The sequence below is a fragment of the Oncorhynchus gorbuscha genome, linkage group LG16 (genome assembly GCF_021184085.1).
Source record: "Oncorhynchus gorbuscha isolate QuinsamMale2020 ecotype Even-year linkage group LG16, OgorEven_v1.0, whole genome shotgun sequence".
Taxonomy (NCBI): Eukaryota; Metazoa; Chordata; class Actinopteri; order Salmoniformes; family Salmonidae; genus Oncorhynchus; species Oncorhynchus gorbuscha.
Window position 1 is genome coordinate 48,649,664 of NC_060188.1, and position 14,262 is coordinate 48,663,925.

At 40.0% G+C, this 14,262-nt stretch overlaps 1 protein-coding gene across 5 annotated transcripts; it reads right to left on the reverse strand.

The window, feature by feature from the left end:
* Positions 1–1,888: 1,888 nt before the first annotated feature.
* Positions 1,889–14,215, reverse strand: LOC123998917 (solute carrier family 35 member F2-like). Of its 5 annotated transcripts, XM_046304156.1 has the most exons (10): positions 11,322–11,355; positions 10,889–11,002; positions 9,761–9,884; positions 9,343–9,515; positions 8,653–8,780; positions 6,476–6,635; positions 4,027–4,183; positions 3,431–3,483; positions 3,119–3,273; positions 1,889–2,728 (listed from the first exon to the last, which is right to left on the reverse strand). In XM_046304156.1, exons 2-10 carry the CDS (start codon positions 10,911–10,913, stop codon positions 2,603–2,605), a joined length of 1,101 nt encoding a protein of 366 aa, XP_046160112.1. In that variant the 5' UTR covers positions 10,914–11,002; positions 11,322–11,355; the 3' UTR covers positions 1,889–2,602. The 5 variants fall into 5 exon arrangements, with proteins under 5 accessions (XP_046160112.1, XP_046160113.1, XP_046160114.1 ...); XM_046304157.1 differs by lacking the exons at positions 10,889–11,002; positions 11,322–11,355 and adding an exon at positions 14,065–14,215; XM_046304158.1 differs by lacking the exons at positions 10,889–11,002; positions 11,322–11,355 and adding an exon at positions 11,391–11,502.
* Between the last annotated feature and the right edge of the window lie 47 nt (positions 14,216–14,262).

The following is a 14,262-nucleotide window of genomic DNA, read 5'->3' on the forward strand; positions in this document are numbered from 1 at the left end:
CTCTATTGTTCCTCAAGCAAGGGGGGAACTGATGTCATCACAACTTCCCATCAGATCAACTCCCTGAATGCCCTGATTCTTGAACTTTGCAGTTGTGTCTAAAAATACTTTTGCTCAAAACATATATTGGTTTACCCTTTAGTGTGTGTACTCTACTGTATGTATACTTGGGATATTGATTTTTAACAGTAAAAGTTTTTTTTTAAATAGCTGCAGAACGTCTTTAAGCCTGAAAGAGACAATCCCTAAAACAATTGGTTATTTTTATATATTGATATATATAAACAACATAAAATATGTGAATTGTTCTCCATCTGCCCTTGATTCAGAATATATTATTTTCATAGTCATGGCACACTTTGTGTAAGAGCTTTTGAAAATTGAAAAAAAAAGAAGTTAAATAATTAATCTATACAAAAGCTGTGTATTTTCTCCACCCTCCCGATTCAGAATATATCATTTGCATAGTCATGGCACACTTTTTGTAAGAGCTATTGAAGATTGAAATCCCAAATCATATTTTCAACAACAAAGGGTGTGGATTGTTCTCTATCCACCCGATTCAGAATATACCGTTTATAGCTATGGCATGCTTGGTTCAATCACTAATCACTAAAACCTAATATCCAATATAAAACTAATTTTACCTGTATGATTTCTCTCCTTGTCCTATGCCTATATTTAGCATTTTATAGGCTAAAAGTACTCAAAATAAAATGTAAAAATCTTGATATAAAATGACTCAAGTTAGTGAGTCACCCAGTAAATTATCACTTTAATAAAAGTTAAAAAGTATTTGGATTTAAATATACAAAAGTAAATGGAATTTCTAAAATGTACTTAAGTATCCGTAGGAAAAGTATAAATAATTTAAAGTTCCTTATGTTAAGCAAACCAGACGGCACAAATGTATTTTTATTGATGGATTACACTTTTATCATTTACAAATGCATTTGTGTTTAGTGAGTCTGCCAGATCAGAGAAAATAGAAATGACCAGGGATGTTCTCTTGATAAGTGTGTGAATGGGACCATTTTCCTGTCAAAATGTAACAACTACAGTTGGGTGTCAGGGAAAATGTATGGAGTAAAAAGTACATCATTTTCTGTTGGAATGTAGTGAAGTAAAATTAGGTAAAAATATAAATAGTAAAGTACAGATAGCCCAAAAAACTACTTAAGTACTTTAAAGCATTTTTACTAAAGTACTTTACATCACTGCTAACATGCAGCCTTTGTCCTTATCTTGTCCAAATTCTAATTGTGCACACTTTTTTTTAACAATAAATCCATATTTTAGAACGATATCTGTAAATTAATTTGAATACAGGGAAACACCAGCTAATCTGTTCACAATGTGGACGGATAAGACACATTTTACCATGTAAAGATAGATGCAACGGCTATAATGTGGCCATAATCAGAATGTGGATAGGATCAGAAACAAGGTATGCATGTTAGCACCACGTATAAATGAGGCATGAGTGGCAATGTAAGATAATAGGGGCCATTTATAAGGCTATATTTACCTCTTGGGTGCTTGAGCACGCACCTTAAGGTTCTAAATTAGCTATCAATAGTATCTGGTCATGTGGTGTATAGGCACCGAGATCTGGTATTTACATCCAACATCTACTGCACTGTGTAGACTTGATTGGACAACTAGGATATCAATCTGTAGTTTCAAGCGACCTTGTAACTTGTTTATGATGCAGGCTCTCTCCAATTTTAGCCTAGTATTAATTCTGGTTTGTTCTCTAGGCTGTCTCCATAAACTGGAAATTGTATTTTTGGTTGACAAAAACTTAAAATAATCAAGAGAGTCACTGAGGGAACGAGCACAATAATGATAACAACATCCACATAGAAAAGAAGAGCCATGACAGATGTAACCAGAAACAAGAGAATATAAAACTTTATCATCAATATACAAAAACACTTTGGCAAAGGCATAATTTCGGCAGACACAAACACTGCATATGTTTCATTTACCAATTGGTTTTCAGAAGACCTGCTGCAAAAACAACTATAGCAACCTGGAATCACACAAATAAATACTGTTTGGAGGAATTGTCTTTTTGAATGTGCTTTGCAAATACATTGTCCTCATGGGGAAGAAATATAGTAATCAACACAACATACACTGATTAGTTTAAAAAGGAGGCAGAACACAATGTAGGCCTTTGATAAAATATCATCTAAAATATATAGACTGTCAACCCAGTAGCAGAAAAATATTGTGAGGTTGCGTAGTAGCTTGTCTAATAAAGCAAACTAATGAGCCATATTGTTGGGTACATAGTGGCGGGTAGCACGCTTTGTACCATGCAGTCTGTCGCACCAGGGTACTTGGCAGCACATAGGCTTCTATACAACTACAGAAAAACCCATCTATGTAGTTGTTGAAAGAATAACTTAAACATAATCTAGTTGGCTACATCTTCGTGCTGTGTTCTTCTGTAACGTATGTCACTGCACGCCTGTTGCTCGTCTCTGTCCCCTCTTCCTTAGACCCCCTCCCCTCTGCTCCCGCTTGGAGCAGGTCTGTGGTGGTCTCTCCTTTCTGGGGGTCTTTTTCTCCCTCAACAAAGGCAGCAGGGTCGTCAAACTCCGTCGTCCTCCTCGCCGGCGGAGTCCGACTCGGGAATGGGCGTGTAGGTGGGCACAGCGTTGAACATGACGAAGCCCACAGTGATCACCACAAACGACACAATGTACAGGCCTGAGAACTGTGGCACGTGGGGCAGAGGTAGACATTTTGATTGATCCATTTCACAGACCCTGGATCAGCAGCTATAGTTGCTCTGTATAACTAATTTGTAACACATTTGTGAGAAGTAACACATTTGTGAGAAGGTGCTAGTTAAACATTATGGAAGTCAGTATCAAGATTGGCTTGAGAGTTGGCTGTATGTTTCATATACACATGACAATGTACATTTCTTTATCTAATCAAACAACAGAATCCTTCTCAAACAACAGAATCCACCTTAGGTTTACAATATATGCTTTTGCTCATGGGCCCCTTTCTGGCCAATAAATGAATTTCTGGATAACAATTTTGGGCACCCCCTCTGGCTCAAGAGCAAACCCACAGAAAAATGGTATATTTAACTCACAACAAAGTGGAAGAGGAAGATGCCACAGAAGAGGCTGAAGAGGTCAGCGGTGAGCAGGGAGAGATTCACTGCAGTGGCACTGGTCATCTTGACCACCAGGGGCATGAAACTGTACAGAGCATACATGCAGAAGGCGTAGGCCGCAAACAGTACGACTGTGGAGGGAAACACCAGGGTTCGTGTTCATTAGGCACCAAATGGAAGAAAATGGTCTGAATTATCAGGGTTGTCAATAATTATGGACCTGACTGTATATGATTCTGACAATTGAGTTAGGGCGTTATTAAATATGGGGAGAAAATGAGTTCTTACTAATTTTCCAGTCCCATTTAATAGCTGCTACTGCACTGGTTTCCAATATGGCTCTGCAACACAGGACGACAGAAGGTAAGATTGCAAATAGGAACTGTGTCGGTCGACAGACTTACAAAGCACCTTCAAGACCATTCTGATGGGTAGATTTTGCCTAAAATAACTGGTCAAGAGATGAAAATGTGATGTCTGGATGATGTGGGGGAAAGTACCATAATAAATACAATATGTACTGACTGATGTAGTGCACCAAACAAAAAGTTAAATGGATAGTTTGCTTTTTGAAGATAAGCTAGTGCCAGGATTCAATCTGATCGTGGGGTGTTGCCGACAATGAGGCAGAGGTCATTTCCAATTGAGCCGACATCTGCAGCATTTACCGTGAATGCATTCTCAGTGAACACAGTAACATTGCCTTTAAAAGCTGCATTGTCAACAAACTGGGTTCAGATTGAATCTTGGCATAAAACGAAAGGAAAGCTAAGTAAGCTTACATTTGTAAAAGTAAACTATCCCTTTAATACTGAGGGGGAGAAGACGGGAAAGACTGTCTTTGAACCGGTTCAACCCTGGAGAGAGGAGAGGGAGTGTCTTACAGCTGTATGCCGCTGATCAGGGTGCCAAACAGGCCCATCATACCCAGGAACTCCCCACGGCTCAGGTTCTTCACCGTGTACTCCTGACAAACATTCGACACTGCATACAGTGCAGCACTCACCAGCACCAGACCGTCCCCCAGCAACACATCACTGGCTAGACGGAGAGAGGGAAGGAGGGAGAGAGAGAGGGATGAAGGGAGAGCGAGAGAGAAGAGAGAGTATGAGAAAGTATAAGGTGGGAGAGAAGGAGAGAGAGAGAAAAGACTACTGTCATTTTAGTCAAACAGTCTTTGGCATATTAGTTAGGGTAATTTGCAGCGCTAATAATATGAGGAATCAGCTCTAAGGGTTTGTGATGAGAGTTTAATAATGCCTGTTTATCTTTTCCCGTGCAGTGAACCCTAAGGCCTCTCCGGATCAAAATGTATGGAACTGTGTATGTCACGGGAAAAGACACAGAGGTACATTTAAAGCTGTTAGTCCTCTATCGATATGCCTGACTAAGTATAAAAAGGTATGTCTTCTACATCAAAAGGTAGTGTTCTCACTGGATCAAGGGTTTCCCAGCCAGTAGGTTGACCCCCACTCCCAGGAGACACTCAGGGTATAATATATATTCCTGTGTAGACCCTGACAATAATAACATATATAATATGTAAGGGATATACGCAGTTGTCCCTAGTTACCACGGCCAAAATGTCAAAATTAGCTATATTGTAAAAATGTATGGAATGTTTGGTGTTAATGTAAGGTTAGAGTTATGCATAAGGTTAGCAGTGTGGTTAAGGTTAGGTTTAAAATCTGATTTTAAGAAGAGAAATAGTAGAAATAGGCTGGGTTTATGACTTTGTGGGTGTGGTAACTGGTGACGATCTATAAACGCCAACATTCTGTACATTACGTAAGGGATAATCAATGAGGGTCTATGCGTTCTATGGAAAATATCGAACGGACCTGGATTGTGTGTTCCACGACACGCTGGTGGAACTAAACCTCCCACGGAGTTGCATTATTTTCCAGAGTTTATTATCCCTTTTATACCTTGGCTATAATTAAACACATTTGATGCCAAAAATGTGTTCATTTGCAGGTAGAAATGTGTTCAACAGCCTTTGAAGTAGCTGGCAAGTTTACTAAACAGCTACAGTAATTGGCTTGGTAGCATGAAAATCGAATTCAATAATGACAATGTTTTCAATTTGACTTTTGCTTTCAAAAGCAGATCAAACATGGAACATGTAAGAATGAATTATAGGCATTGAATTCTACCTTGCTGATATACATGCTCTAGAAGCCAATCAGAAACTAGTATTCAACAATGCCATGGCATAACTTGGAAATAATGGACGGCGCAGCATGACGAGGCTGAACTAATTAAACAAACGACTGGTCTCTAGCAAACAAAAGTTGAGTCTTTTTTTTATTTCTACCAGTAAATGTGTACTTTCGTATTGTTTTATTTGGCAACTGTGGTATAAGCAGGATAAACGCCTCAGTTCAGTACATTACCTTGGAAAAATGATCTCGGCTTCGCCTCGTCCTGCTGCATCGCCCATTATTTCCAAGGTAATTTACAGAACGTCAGTGTTTATCCCTCACTTATAAACCGGGCAGTTTGGGTCCTGGAGATTGATTGGCTGAAAGCCGTGGAATATTGAAGCTATAAAAGCCAGGGGAGGGTTGTGGCCAATATACCACGGCTAAGGGCTGTTCTTTTGCATGACACAACGCGGAGTGCCTGGATACAGCCCTAAGCCGTGGTACATTGGCCATATATCACAACCTCCAGAGGTGCCTTATTGCTATTATAAACTGTTTACCAATGTAATTAGAGCAGTAAAAATGTGTTTTTTCATACCCATGGTATACCGTCTTATATATCACGGCTGTCAGCCAATTAGCATTCAGGGCTTGAACCATCCAGTGTATAACAGACATTATGAACTGGGCAGTTCAAGCTCTGAACGCTGATTGGCTGACAGCCGTGGTATATCGGACTGTATACCACGGGTATGAAAAAACAAATTTTTACAGCTCTAATTACATTGGTAAACAGTTTATAATAGCAATAAGGCACCTCTGGAGGTTGTGATATATGGCCAATAAACCACGGCTAAGGCATTGCGTTGTGCATAAGAACAACCCTTAGCCGTGGTATATTGGATATATACCACACACCCTCAGGCCTTATTGCTTAAATATAAACACAGGTATGAAGCAAAACTACAACACCAAAAAAAAGTATATACATAAATCATTTTTTAAAATGAAGCTAAATTGCGTGTTTATTGTTCTAATTATGTTGGTAACCAGTTTATAATAGCAATAAGGCACCTCCGCGTTGCATCGTGTTTAAGAACAGCCCTCAGCCGTAGTACATGTATATTGGTCATATTGCACACCTCCTCAGGCCTTATTGCTTAAATATCATGAGTAGTGTTCTTACTGGATCCCTGGTCTCTCCCAGCCAGTAGGTCGGCCCCAACCATGGCACCCACCCCCAGCAGACAAACGGCCACAGCCACAAAGTGCACCAGGCGATAGCGTGTCTTCAGGAAGAACCAGGAGAGCACCATCAGCACCGGGATCACAAAGCAGTCCAGCAGCTGCAACCAGAACCACATATAGTATTTTTCAGGTGTAAAAAAAGACACTTAAGGCTGGGTGATATGGACAAAATATGATATCACTATTTTTAACAACTTTTTTTTGTTGAATTTTACCCCCCTTTTCTCCCCAATTTCGTGGTATCCAATTTTTTAGTAGCTACTATCTTGTCTCATCGCTACAACTCCCAAACGGGCTCAGGAGAGACGAAGGTTGAAAGTCATGCATCCTCCGATACACCCCAACCAAGCCGCGCCTTCTTAACACAGCGCGCATCCAACCTGGACGCCAGCCGCACCAATGTGTCGGAGGAAACACGGTGCACCTGGTTAGCGCGCAATGCGCCCGGCCCACCACAGGAGTCGCTGGTGCGCGATGAGACAAGGATATCCCTACCGGCCAAACGGACGACGCTAGGCCAATTGTGTGTCGCCCCACGGACCTCCTGGTCGCGACCGGTTACGACAGAGCCTGGGCGTGAACCAAGAATCTCTGGTGGCACAGCTGGTGTTGCAGTACCTTGGCCTTAACCACTGCGCCACCCGGGAGGCCTTTAAAACATTTTAAAACTGTATTTTATTATTTTGAATAATAAAACTCCTACATTTGCTTTCTGAGTAATGCATGACCCTAGGGTGGCAACACATACATTCTAAGTCATTTATATGGGTCTTTTTCCATTCTGATTGTTTTATACTGTTCAATTCAACCCAAAATATTTTCCTCATAACATTTCCAAATTTCCTGCACTCATTTTAGATATTGTGCAGCCCAAGTGTGGAAATTATGGGCAAAAAATCTTGCCCTTATTTTTAACCAAATGTTGCATTTGTGATTTGACTTGCGATTTAGATCAAAACAATTGGGTGCACTGTTGGAATCTTGGAAATAGAATGTTTGTTCTAATTCTATAGTTAGAATAAATAACACATTGAATGTGTTGTTTGTGTTGTTTGACATGTCAACGAATTAAAATGCCAGGGAGGAGTTATTGTGACAGGGTTGAAACCAAAGCATTGGTCAGTGTTTCCTAGGGGACCCTATAATCTTTGACTACATTAAAACGTTTCTTCATGTAGCCAATATAGTCACGCTAAGACTATTCCATTGATTTAGAAGTTACTGTTGCACAAATATGCTGATTTAGGCTTACACCATCAGTGGTATCAGGTTGTATTAGCTAGCTATGTTTGCTCTGATTCAGTACATTTATTAGCTAGCTTGACAACTAACTAGCTATTAGCATTAGTGGCTAAAACAATTTAGCTAAAACTTACTCAGAAAATACAAACTAGCTAGCTGTTTACAGATGTAAGAAACAAACTAAGAGTAATTATAGAACGCTTGAATGTTTATATTAAGAAGCTATGTGGAAATAATATCGTTGACTAAATGTAAGTGTCTCGTGGTCAAGCAACAACATATGCACTCCATAAGTGACAGGGGACAGGGCTAGGTCTGTGTGGAAAGTGGCATGAGGGAAGAGAGCGTGAGACCGATAGAGAAAAAGAGAGCGAGAGGAATGACTCAAGTAGCGTGTAAACTATAAAAATGGAGGTCATACACGGCATGTCACATTTAACAAAACAAAACATTAAAATACCGTTATAAAAGGCAAAGTAAAAACCCAAACTGGTCTGTGCATCAATACTGGTACATCAGTGGAGGCTGGTGGGAGGAGCTATAGGAAGACTGACTTATTGTAATGGCTGGAATGAAATTAACAGAACAGAGTCAAATGTGTGGTTTCCATATGTCTGATACCATTCCATTTTTTCCATTCCAGCCATTACAATGAGCCTGTCCTCCTATAGCTCCCCCCACCAGCCTCCACTGTGGTACATTGTAAAATATGGTATACCGCCAAGCCCTAAAGGCACTTAAATATTCATTTGTGGCGCACCTGGAAAAACCAGTCAGGTGACTCAATGTATCACCTAGGTCCTAGATACATTGATTAGTGAGTCATTCTTCACCCAAAAAACATAGTAAGCAATGGTATTAGTCATTTCTTACCTGTATGCTGGTCAACGTTGTAAACTGGTATGCCTTCACCACTATGTAGTTTGCCTCCACGTCCGTCAGTCCCATAAGTAAATACCGCCACCATTTTGTTTTTAAAATCTGTAATATATTCCCTTCACCTGTTAAAACAGCAAAGCCAGAATCCAGAGTGAGACAAAAAATGTAATATTTTATTAGTTAGCAGGACTGTTGTTTTAGTCTCTCCGTGTAGGCCACGGTTGTGTTCATTGTGTGCACCAAACAGATGAAAACAGTCTAAAACATGAAAAGACTACAAGGACTTAAAAACACCCATTTTCATTTCCCTTGCATGCCGTAATAAACACAACTTATATAATAATCACTATTTTTTATCCCAGTAGGTGGGATTCCCAAATATCACCAATTAGATTCGGAACTATGTGGCTTCAAACTCTACTGCTAGTGTATGGTCAGGAAGACCAGGGCCTGTTTGAATACCTCCACCCTGCATCCTCCAGTCCATCCTCTCTTCCTTGAAGTAATGACTGATCTTAATTGGTTGAATTGGTGAAAGTAAAGTATGCATAAAAATATGATATCCTCAAGGAATCAACTGTAGGAAGGATGCATTTCTAAAATATTCTAACTTGGACCAAAAACGAAGTCAATGTACTCAGTTTAGCATTAGCATGTGTAGAATTCAGGGAGGCGGTTTCTGACCTTTTCTGAGGCTGAGCGAGGCTGTGTAGGTGAGCAGCAGCAGGACGTAGTTGAGAAAGCTCTGGAGCATGGGCGTCTCCACACCCGCTTCCGCTAGGTACTGGCAGCTGACCGCCGTACCGCAAATCAGCATGGACAGGGCCTGGCCCATGGCAATAGTCTTCAGCAGACGCCTGCCAAGGTCATGATAACATCAATCAATAAATCACTTAAATGTATGTACTGTAGAATAATATGCCCATTTTGTGACTGTGCATGGTCTGTTGCGTCTGTGCATGGCCCGTTGCGTCAGTGCATGGCCCGTTGCGTCTGTGCATGGCCCGTTGCGTCTGTGCATGGCCCGTTGCGTCTGTGCATGGCCCGTTGCGTCTGTGCATGGCCCGTTGCGTCTGTGCGTTGTTGGTCTTGTTGTACTCACCATGTGAAGATACCCTTCAGCTTGTAGCTGCGCAGCCTGGCACAGGCTGTCCAACAGCTCTTTCCATGTCCACAGTCAGAGCTCTCTGCAGGCTCAGAACCATCCATTTCCTTCTGAGGTATCCCTGAGAATCCCACCAAAACAGAAGGGGGGGACAGATTAGGGAAAAAGAGAGAGAGGTGAAACAGCGATAGAGGGAACTGAACAGTTTTATTAACAATGTCTGCATCAAAGACCCAGAAAAGCAGTGTGCAGTAATCTCCCCTGGAATTTAGGCCTCATTATATTGTGCTCAACTAGGCACTCCAAGGAAGGGAACACTGCTAATTATGTTTTTATGTGTCAATCTTTTTCATGCCAGATTAGTACTTTTTGAAAAGGAGATTAGGCCAACGTTTTTATAGCGTACAGCTCTCAACTATTCCCAGTCCTTTAATACAAAAGGTTTTTAATCAAGGAAGACATTTCATGCAGTGGCCCTGGTGCTGTGATAAAGTGAGTGGGCCTTGCTTGTTTCAATAGCCCAGATATTTAAATCTGATTTGAATGTTTTTATTAATGGAATGTTGACCACGTTTCCATCCAACCATTTCATGTGAATCATTTACCTGATACATTAAAAAAAAGTAATTATCAGGCTGATGGAAATATGAAATGCTGGTTAAAAAAAATTGTATAAATTGCCAACATACAATTTGTTCGTTCGACGTGGTGGGATCTGTTTGTGTCTGTAAAATGTAATAATCTAGAAATGGCGGTGGACACGCCTTTATGAGTAAATACTTCCAAGAGAAGAACAGAGCACCCTAGGCACGTTGACTTACTACTTAGATTTTAGCGGAAAGGGTTATTATAGCCATCATATCGAAGTAAATTTAGAGTCACGCGATATGTTGTGGTCCTCCCACTACGACACGGGAAAGCTTGCACTTTGTTAGGCTACAGATTAAATTATTGGTCAACTTCACAGGGTGATGAATGTGCAAGGTGATGGAGCTTCATACCCCTTTGCAATACATTTCGAGGGTCTTATTCTGCTGACATGATGATCGATGCCGTTTGACAAATACAAATAATATCGCCCTTATCCATAAAAATCTCAATGTAAATAGACTTCCCGCACTGTACCTGAGAGCTGTTGGCTAGAGCGCATGTGCCCAGACCTGCAAAAGCTATTTATGTGTGTACTACAGCATCACGCGCAGCCTTTTATCCGCAAAGGGCAGTTTGATGGAAACATATCTGGTGGGGAAATGTGCATATTGTTTAATACAGATTTTAAAATATTCAAAAGAATGTCTGTCGCAAATTGGATGGGAAACCTAGTTACGGCCACACCTTCCTATTAAAACACGTGGCCAAATAAAGTAACAAGTACCGAACACACTAGGGCTTTCATCCACTACAACATTTTAGACTACACATGTAACGTGACGACAATGATACAAAATTACAACCATATAAACACCACACTCACTCGCGAGCAAATCTTGCGAGGCATCGTCACGCGCGCCACAGACTAAATATCTGGACATTAAATAGAATATGGTAGTTCATCTACCTGCATAGGTTAAAGTCTCCTCGGCGTTCATTTGAAGCTACGGTTAAATCGAGCGCTCAAAAGACATACCATAACTCTCGTGGCCAAATACATCAGCAGGCACCTCAATGGGTAAATCTAACCCACTGTTTTTTACGACAGGCCCAAAGGACCGCCTCCTCTTCTGAGATTGGCCAAGAGGCAGTTGTGTCACGTCAATCTCTTGATCAAGCCCATGAGCTTGCAACCAAACTAGGATGTGGTGCTGAAGGGACTCCTTTCGGGCGACAGTGGAATGATGCAGACAGTTTTGATATTTGATAAGGCACTTCAGTACTTCATCATCACCACCAGATTATATAATATTCTTATTTTTGTAGGTATTTTTTTTAAACGGCATTGTTGGTTGTGGGCTTGTAAGTAAGCATTTCACAGTAAGGTTGTACCTGTTGTATTCGGCTAACGTGACAAATACAATTTTATTTTGATTTGACCAGAATGTTGCAATATTTAGAGTTTAGACAACACCCATGACAGCTAGACTGCAACATCCATCAACTTCGTGAGATATAAGAACTAATACAAAATTTTAACAAATAAAAAAAAGTCGTTTGGGGATCTCATTAAGCAGACTGTGGGGTGTTCTGAGTTCGGACCTGCCCTTGCCTGAGAGAGACATATATATATATAAACAAAATAATATCCCATGGTGGAATGATAAGAACGCCTATGTTATTGTGTAGAAACTGATATCTTGCCGTCCTTGAAGCATTCAACACTTTCTTGTGTCGATTTCACTCTCCTGCAGTTCTGTGCGCCTGTTGCATAATTGTTAACCCACTGTTGAAAGTTAGCCCACTATGTGATCAGTAAGCTAGAACTTGGGTTTAATAATAGAATTTCCTCTTATACTGTATTATATATACAGTACCAGTCAAAACTTTGGACATACCTACTCATTCAAGGGTTTTTCTTAATTTGTACTATTTTCTACATTGTCGGAAAAAAAAACGATGAAATAACACATGGAATCATGCAGTAACCAAAAAAGTGTTAAACAAATCCAAATATATTTTAGATTCTTCCGTAAGTAACTACCACTACTCAACCAGCTTCACCTGGCATTTTCCAACAGTCTTGAAGGAGTTCCCACATATAATGAGCACTTGTTGGCTGCTTTTCTTTCACACTGTGGTCCAACTCATCCCAAACCATCTAAATTGGGTTGAGGTCTGGTGATTGTGGAGGCCAGGTCATCTGAGGCAGCACTACATCACTCTCCTTCTTGCTCAAATGATAGTCCCACTACGTGCAAACCAGATGGGATGGCGTATCGCTGCAGAATGCTGTGGTAGCCATGCTGGTTAAGTGTGCCTTCAATTCTAAATAAATTACACAGTGTCACCAGCAAAGCACTCCCACAACATCACACCTCCTCCTCCATGCTTCACAGTGGGATCCACACATGCAGATATTATCTGTTTACATACTCTGCATCTCACAAAGACACATCGGTTGGAACCAAAAATCTCAAATTTGAACTCATCAGACCAAAGGACATATTTCCACCGGTCTAATGTCCAATGGCCGTGTTTCTTGGCCCAAGCAAGTCTTCTTATTGGTGTCCTTTGCGTGAATCCAGCCTTCATGGTCAAATTGCTGCAAAGAAACCACTACTAGTCTCCTCTGAACAGTTGATGCTGAGATGTGTCTGTTACTTGAACTCTGTGAAACATTTACTTGGGATACAATTTCTGAGGCTGGTAACTAATTAACTTATCTTCTGCAGCTAAGGTAACTCTGGGTATTCCTTTCCTGTGGTGGTCCTCATGAGAGCCAGTACCATCATAGCGCTTGATGGTTTTTGCAACTGCACTTGAAGAAACTTTCAAAGTTCTTGATATTTTCCAGATTGACTGAACTTCATGTCTTAAAGTAATGATGGAGTGTAATTTCTCTTTGCTTATTAGAGCTGTTCTTGCCATAATATGAACTTGGTATTTTACCAAATAGGGCTATCTTCTGTATACCAACTCAAACTCATTAAGAAGGAAAGAAATTACACAAATTAACTTTTAACGAGGCACACCTGTTAATTGAAATGCATTCCATGTGACTACCTCATGAAGCTGGTTGAGAGAATGACAAGAGTGTGCAATGCTGTCATCAAGGCAATGGGTGGCTACTTTGAAGAATCTCAAATATAAAATATATTTGTTTAACACTTTTTTTGGTTACTACATGATTCCATGCGTGTTATTTCATAGTTTTGATATCTTCACTACTATTCTACAATGCAGAAAATAGTAAAAATAAAGAAAAACCCTGGAATGAGTAGCTGTGTCCAAACTTTTGACTGGTACTGTATATATATATATATATATATATATATATATATATATATATATATATATATATATATATATATATATATATATATATATATAACAATTTGACTATAGGTTATGATCCTTATGAGTGAATTCTCCAGAAAGTTAATATTTGATCATTAAGAATTGATGGAAGTTGAATTGTCATGCAATATACTGTAGTGTAGACCTATATATGAATTGCATCACTGCTTGTCCATTAGCCTATAACATTAAGAAACCAAATGGCAAGTGTATATATGAGTTATTGGCATAGGCCTGTAGAACTAAGACACTTTGTCATACTTTTGAAATGTAAAAAAAATATTTATAAACGTTCATGCCCTTTTAGGTATGATACCGTAACTCTCGCATTGCATAGTAAAGATCCTTACCTGCGTTAGCCTGTTGTATTTTTTCTGTTTGTCCAAAAGTAAAGTTGGTATGCTATTTCGAATGCGTCAGTGCCGAGCGAGACTAGGACTCCAAAATGATCTAATTTCCTCGGTCGCAGCGCACAGGGAGAGATCACCTGTTGATTTTTCGAGCTATTTTAAATTAAATGTTTTAATGAATGTTTAGACACATTTCAC

Bases quoted from the DNA above. Each gene is read 5' to 3' on its own strand.
- LOC123998917 (XM_046304154.1), bottom strand. From the start codon at position 11,295: ATGTCCAGATATTTAGTCTGTGGCGCGCGTGACGATGCCTCGCAAGAT. The intron at 9,885-11,237 runs GTGAGTGTGGTG...TGGGATTCTCAG, and splicing joins CTCGCAAGATTTGCTCGCGA to GGATACCTCAGAAGGAAATG. The intron at 4,184-6,475 runs GTAAGAACACTA...CTCTCCGTCTAG, and splicing joins TGGGAGAGACCAGGGATCCA to CCAGTGATGTGTTGCTGGGG.